The sequence below is a fragment of the Brachycentrus maculatus genome, unplaced genomic scaffold (assembly GCF_059751285.1).
Source record: "Brachycentrus maculatus isolate JH-2025_06_01 unplaced genomic scaffold, ASM5975128v1 h1tg000257l, whole genome shotgun sequence".
In the NCBI taxonomy this organism is placed as follows: domain Eukaryota; kingdom Metazoa; phylum Arthropoda; class Insecta; order Trichoptera; family Brachycentridae; genus Brachycentrus; species Brachycentrus maculatus.
In genome coordinates, this window is record NW_028281008.1 from 1,312,744 (window position 1) to 1,337,794 (window position 25,051).

Genomic DNA, 25,051 nt, shown 5'->3' on the forward strand with positions numbered 1-25,051 from the left:
ATATTCGTAAACCTCGTTTATGAGATGGGACGATACATACAAACGTACATATCTTCTTGCTGTAAAAGTAATATTTTTAATTAACTTAAGTGACAGAACACACAAAATGCGACGGACAACCATTTGTATAAATGAAAATTTAGGAACACCTACGTAGAAAGTAATGCTTCACCATCAAACAAAAATAATTACATTTTCTTCATAAAATAAAACTAAAACATATTTTAAACTTATATGTATTAGAACATATTCATCCCTAAAGATGACAACGTACTTGTCGAAACCGGTTGGATTAAAAAGTAGGTACCAAAAATAAAACGCGTTAAAAAGTTTTAGTTTTATTTTATAAAGTTTATAAAATGTTCCACGAAGAATTTGCCAAAAAAACATTCAAGAAATTATATTTTCAACTAATTTTTTATTTTAGTTTCAATTGATATTACTACTCTACCATCCCGCCGTTTCTCAGCAGGGGTATACAGTGAGGATGAAACGCCACACCGCTACGTCATCGCAAACAATCTTATGTTCTTTATGTGTACTATCTTTAAAAAAAAAAAAATAGTGTCGGGTTGTGGTCCCGTGGTTAGTGTCGCGGACTTTTAAGTCAGAGTTCCTAGGTTCGAACCCACTCTACCACAATTTGATACCTATTCCTAATAATGACCCGCTTAGGCTCACATAAATAGTATGAAATTGAAATAATTGTGTAAATAATGAAAACACAAATATTTCTCTTTTAATTAAAAAAAAATATTCTTTGCATTTATGTTAAAGAACAACAACTACATAGTTTTTTTTTTAATTTTTATATTTAGTTTTATTTGACCAGTGGTCGAGTTTTGTCCTTGGTTTCAGTTAATGGCCAAATAATAAATATAAGAGTGAAAAAAATCATATAAAATGCAGTTCCACCAAGATATGTTGGTACAAAACTTAAATCTAATCAATCGTATTAGCACATAATTTATTATAATGCAATAATTTTTTTGTGGTTGTTTTTTTTTTTGTAATATAAAATGAATTCTTTTATATTCGTCTATAAAGTACGAAATGCTTTTAAAGTTGAAGTTTAATTACGATAAAATTCTTTAAGGATATTTTAAAAATAGATACGTTTCATCGATTACATTTTTATCCATCTTGGTTTTAATACGTTTGTTTGTGATGCAAATTATTATTTTTTTAAATTATCTTATCTTAAATGCAAAGCCTTATTTTCGACGTAGCAGTTAGCTTCTGTCTCGTTTCCAATAATTGCCAGTATTTTGAATTCTATCTCCCGACACAATGGACCTAGTAATCGTAAAAAAATCCACAGGCTTCTACGGTTGATATCAATTCTTTACAATGCATAATGAACAAAAAAACTTGATTTCAAATGGCAATTTATATTCGACGCTCCAACTTATTTACCAGCAAATGTATCTTGATTTACTGCCATGTGTAAATGCAATATCACATATATGTGTAATGTGGCACTTAATAATATTTTTTATGATTACATTTTACTAGAAGCTAAGCCATTATTTATTTTGTATACGTAGCTACAGCTACGCTGAGAAAAATTGTCAACGTAGAGTATAACACTTAATTATAAATTAATATTCCTGGATATGTAATAATTAGAGAGCTAAGACTTTTTCAATAATTGATTTGGCAGTTATTTTATGTAAATAATAATCCAATGTCAGTTTGCCACAAATTTTTATACTACATTCAACATTCTACGGTATACACTTAAAATGATTATCATATATGATAATCATTTTAAGTGTATCGAAACACGTGTTACAATATGATTTAATATGTGATATTTATCTTATTAAGTAATATTTAATAAGCTACCCTAAATCAGCACCTGAAGCGTAGGACTTCTTAATACTATCTATCTATATCATCTAATTCACGCTCACAATAGCAATCAATGCACCATAAATTAATATTTTTTATTAATTATAGTCAAATCTTTTCTGCCTTATTTTAGCATACTGATAATCGATATCAGAAATATTTTCTGAATTAAGAAAAATATAATAAAAAAAAATTCATTCAATGATTCAACAGTCACTTTGGAAAATAAAGATCCATTTTTGGTTAAAATTTTACTAACTTAGTTCCAAAACAAACCTGAAAGCTGAAAAGCTTGTGGGCAAATGTTTGTCTATTTTTTCCATAAAGATACAGCCTTTTGTGCGTTGTCAGGTGACCGAGATCGATGTGTAGGCTTGTTACATTTCGGGAAATGTTTAGAAGTTATATACTAAGTAATAAAAATATCACCCACTTCGTATGATATAAGAATGACATTATATTTTATATCACCCGTGAGTGGTGTAATGACGAGATTTCTCTTGCCTCGTATAAAACCCATATTGTATATTTAAGTGTATGTACACATGACTTAAATACTGTACCTGGTATGTGATCTGTGGGGTATGGTGTCTCGCGTGTTTACTGCCATGGGACAGAATCAAAAGTATCGTAAATCAGAAATAAATCAATAAACTCGTTTACGTTACCACTTTTCACGTTTTATTGAGTCAATTTCGGTGTGAGATGTCGGAACTACATACACACATTAACTAGCGTAGGAATCAGCATAAAAAAGCTTCAAATGTATCCAATATACAGCGAGACAAGTAATTTTGCCAAATTTTTATAGCGGACCATAAAATTAGAATATCGTTGATTGCATTTTATGTCCCCGCCATTAAATTCTAGGTTTATTCTGTTAACGGTGGTCGAGAGATTATTTAGTACTTACATACTCTGAGATAAGTCATAAATCTCAACATTGTTCCACGCTTAGCGAAAGAATGTTATATCGACTTATCCTGTTTCCAAATGTGAGAAGCGTGTATGGACATATTACACTTTTAAGTTTATTGCGCGGAGAGCATTGCCGTCTAATTGAAACCAGTTTCATTTCGTTTCATGAATTCGACTTATTAATTCTGTGTCCATTGCTCGGATGATGCAACTACTCTTAAGCATTCTAATAAATCTGAGGTATCTCCGCTTTAATCTTGTTGTAAATGTCGTGCCCACCAAAAATGTATTTGTCGAATAACAATTTCGAACATTTTACGTTCGTAACGAGGCATTACCAGAAATAGAGAGAGCGTAGGTACTATCACTCGTTACTAACTGTATAGATGATGTAACTTATTCGAGTACACTATTGTCCATTTTACAATCTACATACCTACCTGCTTTTTATGCTTGTGTATTCACAATTCACACTAGCTCCATATATAACATTGACCTTCAATACAATACAGTGGGTGGGTTATGAATCTATGTGCACATTTTTTCATACAATCTCATCATTATATAAATTACATCTTGATAATTCGTATGGGGTTGTGGTCTAGGGCTAGAGTTGCGGACATAGGACTCTAGGTTTAAGTTGATGATGGTTTAAGATAATCCTATAGTCCCTGCTCTAAGATCAACAAATTAAACCTTATTTTCAATAACGGATCGAAAGGTCGAAATTCCTTACCCCACACCCCTTGTAAACTACCCACATTCAGATAAAACCACAATTTTCTAATAATTCATAAATAAACATTGCCCTGTATCCTGCGTGCTTAAACTCAAAGTAAAGGCAGGCGGTATCGGTACTTAAAACGAAATTTCCAACGACAATTTTTATCATTATTTTTAGTTTTGTTAATTTACTAACAATGCTTCGAGTATGTTCAAATGTTTATTCACAATGCCGGATTTGCGCAGTGTATAAAGTGATCGTTCAAATCTGCCACTGACAGATCGTAAGCCCTGTAAATACCCAATCGTCCATATACTCATATAAATAAATTCTTCGTTGATGTTAAAATTTCAATAAACATACATATTATTAAAATTAAGAAATTGTAATACGTTAATAAACTCCTCAACTTACTGGAATTTGGTACTGATAATTTTGTCTTCATATAATTTGTGACCAAGTCAACACTGCACGATTTAATGTAGTGCTTAATCCACCCCTAGGTGCAAATGGGGGTTAAAAAATGGACCAAGGGATGGCCTAAAAAATGAACAACTAGAGGTTGCTATACTCATATACGTATAGCACAGTTTACCATATAATGAAATGTATGAATAATGATTTTTTTTAAATCAATGAATATTTTGCGGGTAAAAAGATTAAATAAATTAGATTTTTCTGTATAATTTTATCATAAGCTCAATCTTTTCTCACCGAATTAAATACGTCACGATTATTTTATTCTTAGATCGATCGGTAAGTTGAAAGATTTTGTTACCCAATTACTAAGATCAATATTATTCAATTACCATTATTTATGACATTTTGTAAGATAAGTATACCACGAATTAAAAATTCCTTTCACAAATGCTTTTCTAACTAGCTTCATTTATTCTGCATCAAATATCGATTATATAAAAGCATTTCGTAGCCTCGATACAATGTATCGTATCGTGGGTACGATAAATGTGAATTGTTATAATAAAAGAGGCTAATAGACAAATTAGGATGGGTGATATTATATAAAAATACAGTATAAAAAACTTGTTTTAATTAGAAAATAAAATGGTTTTTTGAAACAATTTATTTTGTACATTTTTAACGTTTCAACATAGATAAAGAAGAATATGGATGTCTCAGTATTTATAGGGCTTATGATCTGTCATAGGGTGGTTAAGTGATCTTTACACACAAGCAACATTCACCAATTCTACCCATGATTGAAAACCACCCTACTCAAATTTTTGGAACTCTAATGAGTGTATTTGTCAATCATGGGTATAATGGCGAATATTGCACGTGTGTAAAGTGATCACTTAGCCAGTCTATGACAGGTCATAAGCCATCTAAATACCGAGACTTCCATATTTTCTTTATCTATGTTGAGATGTCAAAAATGTAAAAAATAACTCCTAAGTGGAGGTAATCCAGATTTTTGAACAATTATTTCGACACACTCAATCTCAATACATCATGTTTCGTTCTGCCGCAGTTTCTTCTAAGAGATCGCATTTCGACTGCATTAATCTTTTGCCAACTCTATGGTTCACTTCCATACGTTAGGGTAGGACTCCATTGTGTACACAATTAATAAATTAGTGCATCTAAATATTGTACACTTTATTTCATAGTGGAACGAGAAAGATCAATAAAAATACATACCAAGAATATTCACTATTTAGGTCTGCTTTGTTTACTTGAAGTCTTATCTTGTTAAAAATCCTACTTCAAAATAACAATTACTGGACTCTTCTCAGTATTGAAGTCGTTCAATCTATAGAAAGGTATAACAATGGAATGAACTGGAAAAAACAAAGTAACTTGACATAAGATAGAAAATTGCTAAGTGTTATTTCATGTTCGGTACTAAGATAATACCAGCACCTGCACATCCCGAGCAAAATATTTAAGTAAATACCATACTAATTATAGAGTAATGACTGTTAAATGAACTCAATTGATAATATTTTACTTGAAACACTGTCAACATGTCAATCAAACTTCAAGCATTATTTCAAAATTACATTAGATTCCATAACGTTTATCAAAGTATGCAAATGAATTGTGTAAACAAAAATAATAATTATGAACAAAATATATGTACATTTGATACTAAAAATATATTAAAGATTACTGAAAATTTAAGCTTTCTTTTCTACCCGTACAAGAGGAAAGTGTTTATATCCGTGACAGATAAAAACAAGCGGGTTTACAAAAACAGTGATTTGACTAAAGTGGCAGCGCCATCTATTAAAACTAACAGTAACACACGCAATACTCAGCGTGACTTATGGCGAGCGGTGTTTTTCTTGGCAGTTGCTAAAATATCGTATACCCATACGCATATTGTAAATTTGTTCACAATCAAATTCGCCAAATCGGATGAATCCTACGCTCAGCGGCGAAAACGCGAATTAACATACAAAAAAATGTGAAAAAAAAGTTTTAAAAGAGCGAATAAGCGATAGTAATAACATATCTACCATGCGAAGTGGCAGATTTACAGTCATTTCAGAATGCCTGAAAATTCCGTATGGAAAAACCCTGAAAATTGGCAGCAAAATTAAAGAATGTAAAATCTGCGTGCGACCCATCATGGCATATGGGATCGAATACAGAACGTCAGAATTGAAGACTTTAAGGAGCATATCTGGCAATAATCTATTTGACAAGGATGTCCTTGATGGCGGCAGTCGAGATGGGTGATTGATTGGTCCTCATAACTGGCAAGAGACTACGACATAAGAACACCAGAATAAGAGAAATATGCTAGATCGCAGATGTTATTAGGTGGAGAACGTAACGAAGAAGAGACTGAGGAGAATAGAACCATCCAGACTCCCCTATACTGCATATCACGGGTACCAAAGTAGACGACTCACGGTAAAACCATCAAAGAGATCGATTGCCAGCTGTGAATCGAAATCGTAGGAGGCTTATCCCTCCTAAAAACAGGCTACAAGGCCTACACCAAGAAGAAGAAGAAGTGAATTATAACACGTATCCCTTTTTGAGTTATAACCGATTTACACCACTGAAAACCCTGAAGAAGACACAAAATATGCTCGTATATGTTTTACGAAGATAAAAGACATTCCCCGGCAGGCAATTATGTAAGTGTAACTAAAATTATAATATATTTAATAGCATGTGGATAATTTCACAATGTAAATTTTAAAATTATACACATTTCACAGCGTATGCAAAATTTAATGTTATTTTTTAGTAATATGAACTTCACACGGGAACTCTAATATTATGCAAATTATAAATAGGAAAGCATATTCCACATACATATACACACACACTCACACACACACACAACGGAATAGGTACCTACTAAGTAGAACCGCATTAGATACTTGTTTAAAGATTGCATACTTAACCTTCACTTAGTCACCGACGATGCGTTACGCTAAAACTCGGGCACGTCGCAGAAACCCCGAGTTAATTTTAAACTACGCGAAAACACATATAAACAACGATGGACTTACCTTAGGGTAGTTTCGGTTAACGCTTGACTGGCGGATTCAACGGTAAACCTATGATCAAGTCGAAATAGTGTCCAATTGACGACGTGCTATTAAATGAAATTAAAAAATATACATATACGGCCAGTGAATAATTGTCCCATAAGCCATTCTCATTTGATAACTCCGAATAAATAAGTCCAGTTTTTAAATACAAGTTCTTCTAATGTGTTGAAAAGTTCAACAAAAAACAAATAAATTGTTTTTATTCGGTTATACGATAATATACGAGTAGTGAAGAAAAGTGAGTGATCAAGAAAGATGTTCCATGACCGAAACAATTAGAAACTGAAATCTAGTAATTTCTAGAGTCTGAAAATTGAAGCAGCTGAGATTTTTCAATAAAAACTTCTTAAGCATCCAATCTTGAAATATAAAAATTAAGTCTCAAATTGTTAAGAAAATATATTTTTATTATTTTAATTTTAAATAATAATATTTACGCACGAAATAACCCAACCACATTTATTTTATCAGTAGACAGTTGTAGCTGATAAGATTTCAAGAAGACTGGATTGAAAGAGGGATGATTTGTTTTCAACTACAAAAGTGTTCGGCCGAAATCGATGTTTGTAAAGGAGTGGTCCTTAGTTGGTCCACAAAGACCTACCAAACACCCACTGAAAAAACTGTGCCCAAACTAAATCCGAGTCGCCGTGAATATTCACATTTTTAATTGCCTTGCTTGACAAGTAGCCATCTTGCTATAAAAAAATATCACTTGAATTATGCGCGCGGGAAAGATTTGAACGGAAAATAATTCCTTTGGCCGATGACCGCTTAATTCTAATGCCATGTGTGGTATGCACACGGACACGAGAAAATATAAACCATAAAATTCTAGGTGCCTAATTATAAAAATAACCACAGACAAGGCAGGGAATCGATTTACGTGTCTTTTTTTGCAAATTTCAACTATGAAATTTTAATGTCGGAATAACTAGGATATTAATCAATAGATGTGAGCAGTTAAAAGTTATTTTCTAGGTACCTATCTAGTATTTTATGATACGTAATTATTAGAACTAATAAACAAATCTTTTGTATTTTAAATTTATAATTGCCTCGGAAGATTTTAAATTATAATAATTAATATTGGCATGTATTAGCATATCTTTACATGTACTGTACTAGCTACAGTGCTCCCAATACGAAAAAAACAGTATTTTCAGATTTAAGTGATACTAATTTTAACCCATGAAATACTACCAACTCTCTGTTATATATTTAAATGTCATAAAAAATATTGTTATTCTAGTGTTTATTTATTTGAAATTTTATTTGTTTTAATGTCAATCTTATTGATTCTGACATACTGAACACAGTGGCCATTGGATTTTTGCCCTTGCAGAATTTAAAGTAGAAGTAGAATGAAGAAAAAATCAGTAAAAACCAATGAAGAATACATTACTAGACAAAACAATAAAAAATACAGATTCAAATATCTATTAATAGCAAAACAAAATGCATGACCACAGCGTCATAATACTTACATAGGGACAGTAATGTATGCAATGGAATCGTGAGATATTATGTGTACTGCAAAACACACTCACTATGAATAAAACAGATATGACTAAATTTATTATACCTGCATTTTGCAAAAGCTACATTCATATATGAACTCATTTGCAGAACATATTTTTAAAATAACAAAAATAATACAGGTTATTTATTGCATCATACCTGAAGGGGTCAATACAAAGCTTTTAAATCTGTGGGCGAATAACGGTGTCATTATTATGATCTCGTAAACATTTACCTACACGAAATCTAAATGCCATATTTGACATTTCTCTAAGCATTAAAATTTCCTTAAGGTAAACTAGGTATTGGTACAGTGGACATGGGTTATAAATTATATTTTTACATCACAAAGCGATCGCTTGTTCTCGATACCACCAAATCAATGGCAAACTAAACTGTCATTTGGCGATGACGAGTTTAAATGATATTTGGACTTGCTTCGACATTGCCATTAAGGTAGTTAGTTCCACTAAGGATGACGTAACGGTAAATAACCGCGCAGGTAACAATTTTCAGTATAATTTTCCAACGCCGAATGAGATTTTTCATTTATTGCTGCTGTAAGAAGGGCGGTTACAAAACGTAAAATGTAAATTTTCATATTACTTACAACATTTTGAGTGTGTCCAAATACACGAATCTGGATTATCTACAATTATAGGAGTATATATATGTTTTTCATATTATTTAAATAATATGAAAAATAACTCCTATAATAGGAAATAATTTTAATTTGTGAACAAGTATTTGGACACACTCAACATGTTGTAAATAAATTAACTGGTCAAATTTTAAGCTAAAAATAATAATATCAAAAGGATAGTGTCTGGCTTTTCTCATGTATGTGATTATAATCGTGATTATTATTAAGGATTCGGACCTCACATACAAATGAAAAACTTTCTGCTCGATAAAAAAAAACATATTTTATCTCACCATAGACGTCTCTAATGAAATTCTAGTGATTCAAGCACTATGTTTCGAATTTGAACAATATATTTATAGAAGTTCCGAGAATTTGAATAGTGTGGTTGTCAATCATGGGTAGAATTGGTGAATGTTACACGTATGTAAAGTGATCACTTAAACCAGCCTATGACGGTCGTCGCATAAATGCCCAGACTTCCATGTTTTTCTTCGTCTATGTTGAGATATCAAAAAATAATGATCAGCTTAATTTTCGTAGTCTATCGTCCTGTATTTCATGTTTTTCAATCCTAGGTACTTCACCCCATTTTGAGTACCTACATTAAAATTTCTCCGAACCAATTTTCGTAAGATAACAAGGACTTACTGTAAGAAATAGATGTTAATATTTTTATTTGTATTGTTAATGATAATTAATCGCATGATTTCACCTGCGCAGAATAAAATGAAATGTTGTAACTATTATTATGAATTTAATTAATACAAAGTATTAATTTCTCTTTTCGCTGCAGAGGAAGGCATAGAGCATTTTATTTCATTTATTTCCTGCCTGTAACTGTGCGAGTACATTATTTCGACGGCCAATTAACTGCTTGTTTATAAAAGGATACAAAAAAATAAATGAAATGCATTAAAAATAATATTAGACATTGATATGCAGACATTACTTTTACTGCGGTTCCTACACAGTTCAAAAAAATTAAAGTTTTTTAATCATCGAGCTTTTTTATTACTATATTTCGGCATCTCAACGTAGATGAAGAAGAAAATGGAAGTCTGAGTATTTAGAGGACTGATATAGGTATTTATCTGTCATGGGCTATTTAGGTGATCACTTTACATACGCGTAACATTTACCATTCTACCCAAGATTAACAACCACGCTACAAACATTTTTGGAACTTCTGTATACTCGTATATGTCATAAATCTCATGACGCTTTATGTGTGAGTTTACTAGAGCCATCTATGTTGGTTTGAGAAAGCTTTTGTGTGGCACACTTTTATTTAGATGTATGCAGGATCCTTGGCGGATTATTTTACATACTGGGTGACGTCTGAAAACAAAATTTTCAATTTTATACAGGTATAATTTGACCAGTTATTTTATTCATAACGCTTTGAGTGTTTCCAAATTTTTGTTCACGATCTGGGTTTCTCCACTAAGGACCTGTTTTTACATCTCAACATAGATGTAATATCTAAAATCACTTAACCAGCCTATGACAGGTCATAAGCCCTGTAAACACTTACACTTTCATATTCTTTTTCTTCTATGTTGAGAGATTAAAACGGGTATATGTGTCTATTATTTAACTGCAATATGTTTTAATAATGTGTAATTTATTTCCTTTTTAAATTTAATTCATTTTTATTTATTTAATTTAAAAACGTGTGAAGATTTTGCAATAACTGAATGTCCTAAAAAGGAACTATGTGTTCAGGCTTTTACCAGAATGTACGCAACAATCGTAAAAATGTGAAAGTTTCCAAAAATCTAAAACGCCTTATTGTCAGCCATTTAAGTACCATCGATTTCCTCTAAACAACGTTGGAAAAAATGGCATAATTTACATTTTTCGACAGCTTCGGCCATGTTTTTTTTCATCGTATAATGATGAATGAGGAAGGTGGGCTGCGCTTCAAATGAGGACAATTAGCAAAATATGACCCGGGTCATAAAAATATACGGTAAATAGAACAACATTTGCTTTTTAATGTGAAATCACGTTTCGCTCAGTTCCCGGATGTAAGAATAACGATGAATGTGCATTATTATTTAATTTATTGTTTAATTTACATACGTACATACGAATTTATGTAACTTGGAGGTCGACTTTAAAGTACAATACATATAAACAAATAAAATGAAACATTAAAATACAATAAATCAAGATTTTTTTGAGAAATAAAAAGTCTTTGTGTTTTGATCCACTTAAATGTATATTGAAAACCAACTAGTTTCGGCAGCAACCTGTTGCCCTCTTCAGGGCTTATTTTATGACTCTTTTAATGTATTTTAATGTAAACGCTTTAAATTTTTTAGTTTGTAATGTATATGTCAATTGAAAATAACTAAATTGAATTGAATTGAATTTAGCTTTTGCTGATAGGTTTTTATTTGCTATTATTTGCTAACCGATTTCAGTGCACCATTTACTTGGTATGAATTGGTGAATGTTACCTACAGTGTGTAAAGCGATCACTTAAACCATCCTATGATGGTCGTATGCCCTGTAATTGCCCAGACTAGGCATTTTTATAATTTTTCACGAGTATGTTGGAAGTGTTTTTGCCTAGAATTTTCATGAATTACATGAAATTATAGTCACTTTAAACATAAAGAGTAAATCCACTCACGACTAGGTATAGAATTTTTTTTTTCATTCAAACCCTTATCCGCACCCTAATGGTGCATAGGGCACTGCATCATATAAAAGTAGTGTTATCTTGATCGTAAATATATGAAGGAAAGGTGATCAGCCCTCCGCTTTAGGTACCAGTCCAGGGTAATATTTAATAAAAATAACAGTGAAAAAATTACTTATATTTACTTGACCCTCCTGGGAATCGAACCCGGGACCTCTAGAACGGTAGCCGAGCGTGCTGACCATTACACTACGGAGGCATAGGATATAAAACTTAAAAAGTTTAAGCCTGAGAAGTCATGATAAGCGGTGTTGCATATGCCGTAGCTAGATTTCAGAGTCACTTGGACATTAGGTAATTTAAAAAGAATAAGATTTTTTTATTGCATTTATGGATGCAAGCGAATACAAGTGGAGCGTTAGATGCTTGACCTTCAATCGCAAGGGTCACCCATTTAACACGTATGTATATAGGCACACCATTCATGTCTGCCTTGTGTTCCTTCGCGCCTTGGTAATAAAATAAGAAGTAAAAGAATCATGAAACATAGGTTCGATGCTCATAACTAAATGCAGAATATATTCGGATGCGAACAAAGGCAATTTGTTTTATTGCAGACTCCATTTTTTACAATTCTCCGAAGAGCTGGAATAATTAAAGCATTTCAGGGAAATAATTACAACTGGTTGACTCCAATTGTAAAAAAATATATTTATACTTTTGATCATATTTTTAGAGCGTTTAATATTGCAAACAACATATTCCTATTTTTAGAATTGCTTAAAATTATTCAGTTAGCAGGAATTTCAAAGTGTGCGTTTGAGGGTTAACTATGACCCCTATCCGCACCCAATGGTGCATAGGGCACTACACTGAGGTGATCCAATGTTAAGTTTATCGTTAAATATTTGAAGGCAAGATAATCGATGATGTGTATCAGTTTCTAGTGCAGGGTAATGTTAAATACACAAAAGAGTGAAAAAAAATATATATCTATTTAGACTACCTTGGGAATCGAACCCGGGACATTCAGCGTGGTAGCCAAATGTGCTAACCACTCCACTATGGCGGTAGATAAATAGAGGGTTTCAACTTGTATGAATTCAAAATATAAAGGAATTTAAATAGAAAGGTTTATCGAAAAGATTGAGAAAAATTCATTGATGTTGTTGTACATTGGGAGCGAATGAGACACAAATACCTGAGAAAATATACATGCGAATGGGAGAAGAGAAAGGCCAAAAAAATTATGTATAAAATTACATGTGATTTTGCAAACAAATGCTATTGTATATATCAATCACTCAATCATAGTTTCTTACTGCTGGCGGAAAAATATTTTACGCCTGCAATGGCAAAGACACACTCACCAAACTTAGTAAGTTTATTGCAAGCTGATGAGATCACTTCATCCACTGGTAGTTGTAGCTAGTCAAAATATTTTCACTATGCACGAGTACAACGAATACTCTGTCCACCTACGTAGTGTAGTAAATATTAACCTGGGCTGATATCTGAAGCGTAGGACCGATCATATTGCCTTCATGTGATAAACGATAAACTTAACATCGCATTAATTGGAGGGGAAAAAGAAAAAGAAGACAATATTCTACAAGACAGAGGTTCCGTGCAATTTGATTTTTTTTAAATATCTGTTTATGTAATATGTTGATATTCATACACTCGTTGTCAAATAATTTTATATAACATACTTCACTAACTGTCAACTTAACATAAAAGAAACAAGTTATTTTTTGTAATTCTTGATTTAAAATAATACTGTTAAAATCAAGAGGTTTAAAATTAATGTTGATAGGTACCTAGTAGATTTTATTTAAATTTCTTCGCAGTTACGATACACGTATTTAATTTACGAGACGACAAAGCCGAAAACTTGAATAGGTGTTGGTTATTTTACCATTAAATTACATTATTTGTAAGACCCTGTAAATTAAGTTTAGTCCAGTGTTAATTTATGTGATTTCGTGATACTATAATTCGTTTCGATTCTTTTGAAAATTGAATAGATATTGATATTTTTTGTATACTTGTAGGAATTAATACAAGACATGTAATTTGAATATTTTTTTTTTGGTACGGATTATTAAAAAAAAACTATGCTAATTTTTATATTAAATAAAAGCGATATTTCAAGCAAATCATCAATGTATACTACAAAACGTAACGTAAATCAAATTCAGAACAAAAATTGAAATAGCATTTTAATTTCCTTGTTTATTTTATTATATAATCTATATAAATGTTCATTTGTTCAATATATTAATCTCCTTCGGCAAAATCTTACTTACTTCTGCATTTCTTTATTAATTTTAAGTAAGGTACATTTGTAATGTATTGATGGATTATGCGATAAAGATCCATTTTCTTACATATGTATAACCTTCGAGAAACGTATAAAACGTGATTATCCATCCTAAGTGTTAATTATATATTTTTTCTCCTAACTCAACTTCTTTACTTATCCTACTCTATATCTTTCTTGCTTTCATCAATTTGTTTTTTCATCTATACACAATAATATAATAACCTTAACATTCTAACTTCAAGTCCTTATAAATCATCTTTATTTTTTCTAACTTCAAGCACTATTTGCCCACTAATTTCAAAAAGTGGTGTAAGGTTCAAACCATATCCATTACTAGTATATTTTTGGTTGGTTTTAATGTATTTTTTCATAGTTACAAGCCCGTACATCAAAAAAATTAACAAAAATACATATAGTTTATCTTAATATATTTTGTCCAAAAACAGGTTTTTAAATATGTTTACATACTGTGTTAATAGTTATTTTTTAAATACTACCTAATTAAATAATTTAAAATGTTCCACATTAACGCTGTGAAAAAATAATATATGGCTATGCACTATAAATGCAGTAAAACATAATGATGGATTCATAACGGTAACTAATTAAAAAACGGCTGCTTGAAATATCAAAGGTAGAGATAGTTCAGTCTGTTTTTGCTACAACAAAATAGCAGTAATGGCGATTAGCGGTATTGGATAAATATTCCACAAAACATACATTTAAAGAATAAAGTTAGATCTGAAAATTGCAATGTTCGGAAGAAGGCTATATTGTATTATTCTTAACTCTTAAAAGCAGACTATAAATATTGAGGTTGGTATTCTATTCCACCATCTTGCAATTACCTTCAATATTTAATAAACTTAAGACATTTTTTTATTTTGATTGCAGAATACAAAAAAAAATATTGTTGGCTTTTGTTGAATCGGTGAATGAATTTGTTTGAATTGAAAATATTCTATGTTTAAAAACAAGACTTTGTACTACTACTACTACTACTACCATCACGCCGTTTCCCCGCAGGGGTAGGCAGAGAGGATGGAACGCCACACTCTTCTGTCCTGACATACACTCCTAGCCTCCTTCACATCCATACATCTAGTTATACATGCCCTCCGATTACGCAGACTTTTGACACCGCCAGATTTTAGGTTCTGATTGATCTGATCGTGCCAAGTCTTTTTCGGTCGTCCACGTTCTGTTTTCCCTCTCACATTCGCCACATATATTTTCTTAGTCATTCTCTCGCTCTATCCATTCGCTCCACATGTCCATACCACCGCAAAGAGCTCTTTCTAATCTTTTCAATGAGCGTGAAACTTCAGGGGATATTCGAATTCGGTTATCTTCAGAAATCATTGTTAAAAGTTATTTGGTTTGGACCTGAAACAAGTTATGTTTTCCTGTTCTTATATTTAAAAGATAAATTTTACTTTAAAATGAGAATAATAACATGAGCTTTTTGAATATAATTGTTAAGTTTTAGTTAAGTTTTTTTTCATAGATTATCCTCAACAATCATTGTTGAAAATTGGCCTGAAACAAGGCGTATAAAAATGTTATTTGGTAAAACTTTATGTATCATTATTTTTTTTAAATATAATGATATTTGATCATGACAAACGGGATCGAATGCAGAGAGGACACCGCAAAAACAAAAAAAACGCGCTAAAAGTGTCAGAAATAAAGACTCTAAGAAATATATCCGGCAAGGGTATACGGGATAGAATAAGGAACACAGGAAGGATAAGAGAAATATGTGAGATCGAAGATGTCGTTGGAACCATCCAGACTCCCTCCCCCCCCCCACATTGCACTGCACGGCCAACCCCAAGGTAGAAGACTCCCGGTCTGACCACCAAAGAGATGTATTGACAGCTGGGATTGACATCGCAGGAGGCTAATTCCTCTTAAAAACAGGCCATAAGGCCTACACCAAGCAGAAGAAAAAGAAGAAAATATTTGTATGTACGTATTTTATATAGAATGACAGATCCGTGATATAATATCACGATCTGGTATATGACAATACTATTATACGTCAAATATTATCAACCCCCTGTGCTGGAACACTGTGAGTTCTAAACCACTTGGCCTTTAACATTTAAGCTCGCTAGCAGCACAATGGAGTGGCTACGGATGTGTATCGGTCGGGTCGCACATCGCACATCGCACAGTGGCATCGGCTCTTTGTCTCGGTCATATTCCCGGCCACCGCTCGCTGCTGGCACTGGGCCTGATGAAAGAGATTATTTAAAGCGCTGGATCATAATGCCTAAGTAGTCTTCGTGATGTCTCTACCTACATGCGAATGTAACCAGATAAACCCGTTTTTTGACTAGTACTTACTTTTCGTATCGAATGCTATTTTTCTAAGTTTTTATCCTCGAGATATCGTATTGTTACACGGAACCAGGGGTGGCCAACCGTTACTATGTGATACATATGAAACTAACTGACCATCACGCCGCTTCCCCGCAGGGGAAGGCTTATATAAAAGGAATTATAAAAGGTATTAAGAGTCTTTTTGATGTCTTAAAAGACGAACGTTTTTTTATGAATATTAGATTTATAAATATAAGAGTCTTTTTATAACTAAATAACGTACTAACTTTTATGACTAAACTTCATCGCAGGGGTAGTCAGAAAGAATAGAGCGCCACGCCGATCTGTCTTTGCAAACAATCTTCGCCTCACATATTTGCATCTTCTTCATACGTACCCGCCGATTATTCTGACTCCTGACCTGACCACTTTCAAGAAATACTTGATCATGTCAATTTTTCCTCGATTTTCCTCTGCTGCTATTTCCAACAACTTTTGCCTGATAAATTTGTTTTACTGTTCTTTTTTCACTCATTCGATGCAAACACCCAAACCATCTCAACAAAACTTTCTTCGTTTTATCGATAATGCTTATCTCAGCCTTGCATTCTTTCCTTATATCACCAATCGAATATCATCATACTATATGTACATCGTTTTACCGCACATTAAAAAATATTACATCAAACGTTTAACCCAATGTTTATCATCCCTGTCTTTCTTACGGGGCAATAAAATTTATCGTGCTTTAAAAGTCTGGCATTTTTTATAGCTTTGTCTATCTCGCTTCGTCTCGCAAGAAGAGTATTTGCACCTCGAAATGAAAATAATTAGACACAATTTGAATATAAGTTATCCTCGACATTTTTTTCTATTAGTGTCGTACATTTAATGTATGTCGTTTTTATATCATTTTTCGGTGATAAATTTTTATTGAGTCGAAATAAATTTGTTGCGAAAACATTGTACGTAGGTAAGGATATTCATTTATATTGGCGTACGTAATCTCTTAAATCTTTACATGTGTCTCTAACTTAGCATTTTAACGGCGTCATTAAATATGCTAAATTATGATATAATTTTGGTCAATTTCTTGAGAACAGCGTAAACTTGTCAAATGATTATACACGCATACCTACGTGTCATTGTATAACAAGTAACTATTATTACCGCTATTAAATGTCATTAAACAATATTATAGAAGGCCTGGGAATATTTTTGAACATTCCACCTTATCCATTTAATAACAAATAAAGTTTTATACTATATCGTTCTTAGAAGTCGTTGTAAGAGCGTGTAATGTTTTAGTTTTAATATTAAATTAAATTGTTGATACGTGTATAAGCCACGCATTATCACGATGTATGATAGATAATCATGAATTACAACTCAGTACTCGTTAGCAAATGCGTAATTCTTTAAGTGTTTGCATAAAAACTATAAATCTAATAAAGTACCTACTTAATATTTTGTGTCCTTATTGGCATTTAAAACCTGATCAAATATTGTATCGTTAATTAAAGGTTTGTACTTGCTTTATAACAATGTATTTAAAATAGGTGGCATTCAATGCTGTAAGATAAATAATCATTTTTCACTTCCTCAAATAGTAAAATAGTACTCTTTTTCGTATTGATGCATATTAAGATACTAAAAACATGCTTCATTGAACTTTTAGTAAAATTCTTATTATATTGTATGAATAATCACAAATTTTCAATGTCTTTTTTTCTTCAAGAGTATGATTTTTTTGTATTGTTCTTTTTGCGCACTACGTCTAATTGATTATGTTGAATTATTTTTATCATGTACTTCTTTATAAACTATGTAATTTTTTATTTACTCTGAAATTTTTGCAAAGTACGTCTGCAACTAAATATGCGTAAATTTCTTCAATTTCAATGTTTTTAAATATACTGAATTGGTATTTTTTCTTATTCATTGAAGATGAGGGGATATATCGTAAAGACAGAATTATTTACATGTGATTCCATTAGGTGTTATATATATATGCTGTAATATGTAAATGTGTCGCACACACTTGTGCAAATTCAAAAAAACCGTAATGAGATTATTAAAATCAGCGGCAAAAGTAACATCTCATATATTTATATTTAAAAATTATTACTCTATCGACCGGAATACCACACCTGTTCAACATTTTTATAATTTTATTACGAAGGCGACTTATAAATTGTCGCATTTCTAGATAAGTGGTATTCGATTAACAGAAAAACTGGTAAAATAAAACGTAACGGTTCCGACAATTTATACGGACTTATCCACCTACATTTTTGGGTGACATTCGAATAGGATCTTGGGACCGTACAAAATGTAAATGAACAACGGTGAGTTATGGTCAGTATGGAGTACCGAGTAGGTACAGTAATACTTCTCATAGCTGAAGCCTACTCACCACTCATACTCACACTCATACTCACTCCAAGTCTCCACTCTATTATTGCGACATCAGAGCGTGGTATGGATTATACCAACGTTGAAGATTGAAATCAATTCGATTCATAATAAAATGTTCATTTGTGAATGGACCAATAATGACTTGCTAACATCTATTCAAAAAAGTACACTTTAAAATAATATATTTCATAAATCGGCAACAGCAAAATACTTTTAAATTTTTATATATACAAACGAGCAGGGGCGTGCGTTCCGTATAGGCAGAAATGGACATAAAAACGCCACCAGTACCTACCCTACCTTACTAACTAGTACCTAGCTTACCTAACTACCTACCTCTATTGCCTACCCTAATTAACTCTCTGTGCACGCCACTGCATACGAGTAAATACATATCGTCCTATGAATACGCAGTTTAAAGTAAATTTTAGTAAAATGCATTAATTGTGTTTTATGCTACTGATTTTATTTTGCAGAAAGTTCAGAGTAATGTGAATATAGTTTTTGTAAAATTCAAAATAAATACTATTTGTTGATTGAGAGAACTCATTTTCGGAAGTTGAATTGCCTGCCCTGTAAACTTTTGTTATATGCGATTTGGATAGTTCTGCATTCAGGTGATAACTCTTTTGAAAAATCGGTATAAGGCGAAACTGATTTTTAAAGCTCTCGATTTATGTTCATTGAAAATTAGCATTCAAATAGCATTGGTTTTGTAGAACAATATTATTTTATATATTTTAATCATTGTATTGTAGAACAATGATTTAAATATATAAAGTGGTCTTATACAATTTAACAATTGTATAAGACCACTTTATTAATTGTAATAGTACCACTTTGAGTTTATTAATGTAAAAATAACTAGTTTCAAGAACTACAGATATTCGCACAAACAGTTTTTATTTTCACTTGTTGATGAGAATATTTGTAGTTCTCAAAACAAGTCGTGTTTATATAAATAAACCAAAAAAAGTGGTCTTGTACAAGTGTTTTATTTCTATATTATATGCATTTAACAGAGCTAGCTTTGATAACATATATTGTTAGTAAATACGTTAAAGAGAGATATCATGCACTTACGGCATACGAAATATACCGACTTTTTATAATTCGCACTTATTTGACCAATGTTCGAATCAAACTAGTTTTATCATAGAGTAAAAAAGCAAATTAATGAACACTTTCTTAATATTTTTCAATGTTCATATAAACCTTCACGAATTTTTAATATGGAGCAAACTTCAAGTAGAGACATCAACGCACGTAATCAGAAACCCAAATTTATGTTCCGTTTTAAGATATGAATGTTCACATTAAAATCATGATAAATAGTAAACATACACGAAGAAAAAAACAATTTCAACGTATAATGTTTTGATATTCACTTACCTGTCCTCCTAATTGAAAAACATGTTTCATTATCAACAATAAAGTATGATTTCGACATAAGAATAACGAGTGGTGTAAAGCATTGAATTAAAGTGTAGTACAAAAAGTTACAAAACACAAAACAAGATTACATCACTCGGCTTACTCGATGTAGGCAGATGGTCAGCAGTGACAATTCATCACAAATACCAATACGCTAAGATACATGATATGCAAATACTAATTTACCTAAATATTCAAACACATAAAAATTATTTACGATGCTCATGTACAAATCCCTACCACGCTAATAAACTACTCGCAGATAGGTAAAATGACGTAAATCTGTAAGCGATGGTCTGAATAGAATGTGTTTTATTTTGTTTTATTTAGTGCTTTGTCAGGCAAATATTTTAAGACTTTAAAATAAAATGTCAAAAAGCGAAATTCAATTGAAAAATTTACTATACGAAACGAAGGACAACAACCAAAATATATTGACCGACGTATTATGACCGACATATTTTATAGATGTGTATTTAAAAATAAATTTGTGTATTATCTTTGTTATTTTAATAAATTTAATTATGATTTATTTATTTACTTTCGTGAATTAAAGTAATTTGAAGAAAAAAATACTCTACTAGTATTAAAATAAAGCAAATAAAAAATAGAAATAAAACAGTAGTTTACTTAAAATAATATGTGCAAAGCTATACCTGAAAAAATGTTTAAAAATCAATCAAAATATTATATAAAAGAAGCGCAAGTAATAAATGGTAATTTTTCAATTTACTTTACGTGCTTATTAAATGTTTTTACAAAGTCTGATAATTAATAATTGCTATAAAAACAATTATTATCATACTGAAGTATTATTATCGATGGGAGTTGAATTCCATACGCCGATAAATCAGCGAAATCTATTCATGGGGAACGAATCGCTTATTAAAAACGGTCATTGACTAATTGCGCTTCTTGCATTAAACACAGAACTAGAAAAATGAATGAAATATTCAGTACACACCCAATAGCCGCCGGCGTTCCGCGAGGCTGCCTTGTCTGCATGAAGTTCGTCGGATTCTGCTTCCGGCTCGTAGTTCGGCTTGCGCTTGTACTCGGGCTGGCCTTTGTAGGCGAACTCCTCTTCCCCGCGTTTGTAGTCCTGGCCCTTGAAGGCGAAGTCCTCGTCCCCGCGCTGCTTGTAGTCCTGGCCTTTGTAGGCAAATTCCTCGTCCCCGCGCTTATAATCTTGGCCTTTGTAAGCGAAGTCCTCCTCCCCGCGCTTGTAATCCTGGCCTTTGTAAGGGAATTCCTCTTCCCCGCGCTTATAGTCCTGGCCTTTATAAGCGAATTCCTCGTTCCCGCGCTTATAATCCTGGTCTTTATAAGCGAAGTCCTCGTCCCCGCGCTTATAGTCTTGAGTTTTATAAGTGAATTCCTCGTCTCCCCGTTTGTAGTCCTGGCCTTTGTAAGCGAAGTCCTCGTCCCCGCGCTTATAGTCCTGGCCTTTGTAAGCGAAGTCCTCGTCTCCGCGCTTGGCGTAGTCCCCTTGGCTGCGCTTGACGAAGTCGGGGCGGCCCTCCAGGTCTTCCGGCCCCTCGGGCTCCTCGGGGTCGCTCAGCGTCTGCCGCAGCAGGCTGCTGGCGCTGGTGGCGCTGTGGCTGGGGCTGGGCGACGTCCCCTGCCTCCTCGCGCGCTGTCAGACATACACGTGCCGTACAAACATGCCTCATGCATTCTTACATATTATTTTGGCGGTTAAATTTCAAGTTACTTATTACCTCAAAATGCGAATAAACTATTAGAATAGAATAGTGGATCTAGACAAGCATCCTAAATCAGAAGTACAAACATGATGTTCAAATGTCGCGTGGAAAAATACTCGTAAAAAAATGAAGTCTTATTATTGTAGACAATACATGGAGTGTTTCCTCCACCTGATAATAGAGAGAACGATCGAGGGAACAAACGCCAGACCAATCCACAGGATTGAGACCACAGAGGAAGACTTGTAGATAGTACTTCTGTATCTTTGACATCAAAAAATGCATGATTGATAAAATACCGTATTTAATTTTAAAAAAGAAAAGATTTTTTTTAATGGATGGGTCCGAATGGAAACCAAGAGTTTCTATATCAGACCTGGGAATGTGGCAGGAGCTTTCAGATTACTTATGTATCCAAGAATGAGCTTAGAAAGCTTTTTAGATCGAGTAATGAACGGCGGTGTTAGAAAATAAAACTTTTTTCCTTGTCAATCGGGAAGGCGTTAAAAAACTAATTTTTAGTTTTGTTCTTTAAATTGAATCTTGATGCCAAAAGTTTAGGAATTCCTTTGCAAGAATATGTTTACTCTCCCTTTACTGATATATGTTTTTAAAAACTGTCCACTGTTTTTTAAAAAAATGTGGATATACACAATATTGCAAAGAATACTATTGGGGATAGATCAGTTTAACACTGTTAGTAAAATCCGCCGTTTTTCCATACAATCCATCCCATTCACCTAAGTAGGAATGATTTTAGTACCTAAGCAAACTTAAGGAATCCAATGACCGTTATTTTAAAAACGTAATATGAATTCCCAGAGCAAATTGAGGTTATGTTTTAATTTTTGACGTAATAAGTAACTTTAGTCATCGATAATAAAATTGTGAATCATTTATTTGCAATGACTAAACAATATGAGTCATCCGTGTAATTACCAAAACAATATAAATATTCATACGTAATGGATATAAAGATGGATGTAATTGATAATATTTTTATGAGTAATATAAGCATTCTAAAAGGTTCTATATCGTGTTATAATATTTTTGATCGGAATTTATCATCCTTTTGGCTTACAAGTGAGAAGTTATGTCCCATATTGAGATTAATCATTGCAATTATATAGCCATACTAAGCACACAGGGGGTAACTGCCTTATTAACTTATCATGTTCTTAAGAATTTACACTCTGTAGAGTTAAGAAAAAAGCATTTTTACAAAGTTTTTTTTGTAGGCGTTTCTATGAGAATTGACCATACAAACCCATACTTTACAGGTGTTTATACTGTATAGGGCAAAAGAGGAGCTAATTTATATTAATCAATTTATTCCAATACGTTGTAAGTTTTACAATCCGTATACAAGCGATATGTTTGTGTAAGTTCCTGTATATCCTCAAAGAAAATGATAAGATTTTTTTAATACGGCATATCTGACTACACATATGTGATTTAATAACACGTAAAAAAAATATACGACAAAGGTGCTCACTGAAATTGTGAGGCAAAATAGGTTTAAAAATTACGTTTGAAAACCATTTCCAAATCTCAAATGATAATTTCGAATTTCTTACAATTTAAGAGTGTACCCTCTTTATACCTACTTAGAATGGCAATACAAATAGTAAAATATAATATTCCAAAAATTATTATGGCTTATAAACAAATTAAATTACTTTATTTAAATAATATTTCCATGATTAGGACGTCACTTAGACATGCAATTTATGGTTTTCTAAATTCCATATTGTAGTTATTTTTATAGTGCATGGCAGCGAAAAAATATAGGAGGGCATGCAATTGGTATATGTACCATACATTAGAATGAAAATATTTATTTTCTAGAATTATTTTATTTGTGGGCAAAGTGATATGTATTAAAATTTGAAATTTTATTGCTTTATATATATATATATATATATATATATATATATATATATATATATATATATATATATATATATATATATATATATATATATATATATATATATATATATATATATATATATATATATATATAAATACATAAATATATATATATATATATATATATATATATATATATATATATATATATATATATATATATATATATATATATACATACATATATATGTATAAATTAAAAATAATAAGGAAGTCTGGGTATTTACAGGGCTTACAATCTGATATAGGCTGATTTAAGTGACCACTTTATAAAGTGCAACATTCATACCATGATCGACAACCACAATACTCAAATTTCGGATATTGTTTATTCTTCAACTGACACCATAGATGCCATATGTGTAATAAAAAGAGATGTTTTTGACCTTAGTCTTTTCATTTGTTTATATCAATTATAACACCATAAAAACTGTTTATACCCTTTGGGCAACCTGTATACTAATTATTGAAAATAAGTCATTGATTAAATGTGTATTAATATTATTAATATAAACAGAATATTGCATAGGTACCCACACAAATAACACTCTATATAATTTAATTATTTAAAAAATGGCAACACAAAATTCAACTCATGACTTTTTTTAGTACGGCGGACTCATGGGAATTTTGTTTCAATGATACAGGTAACATGTTCTCATAACATGAAAAAAGTGTAAGTACTCGCATGGAACACGTTAGCGATAATTATAGTAATCGTATGCAACGTTCACTGGAACATTTATATTTGTTTGGACAAAATTACATCGCACGATGCGCCCAACAATCTCGGAAGATAAAACGTAATTTATTTCTCGTTTAAACACGGCCGTTTTTAAATTAACGAAAACAATGAACGAAATGTGTACTCGGAACGGACACGATAAATTGAGTGGTTTGATATTATAACCCGAGGCATTTTATTTTCTATAACACGAGCTAAATACTGAGAGAAAAAGAAAATTAATCAGGGCCTTTTTATTTAAAGACAAAATTTAGAATATGCCTTAAAAAAGTAACACGGGTTATTAAAAATAACAGTGCTTATTAATGAAATT

The 25,051-nt window shown here is 32.0% G+C and overlaps 1 protein-coding gene across 4 annotated transcripts in view; it reads right to left on the minus strand.

Moving 5' to 3' along the window:
* Positions 1-25,051, minus strand: part of Ca-beta (Calcium channel protein beta subunit) — a 215,605-nt gene that overhangs the window by 162,491 nt on the left and 28,063 nt on the right. For all 4 annotated transcript variants that reach the window (XR_015838064.1, XM_088265702.1, XM_088265703.1 and 1 more), the window contains exon 3: positions 21,320-21,991. Coding sequence is in view for 3 of the 4 variants with exons in the window: in XM_088265702.1 (XP_088121828.1) it covers positions 21,320-21,991 (672 nt within the window). In the remaining variant the exon portion in view is untranslated. The remainder of the gene's footprint in view (positions 1-21,319; positions 21,992-25,051) is intronic.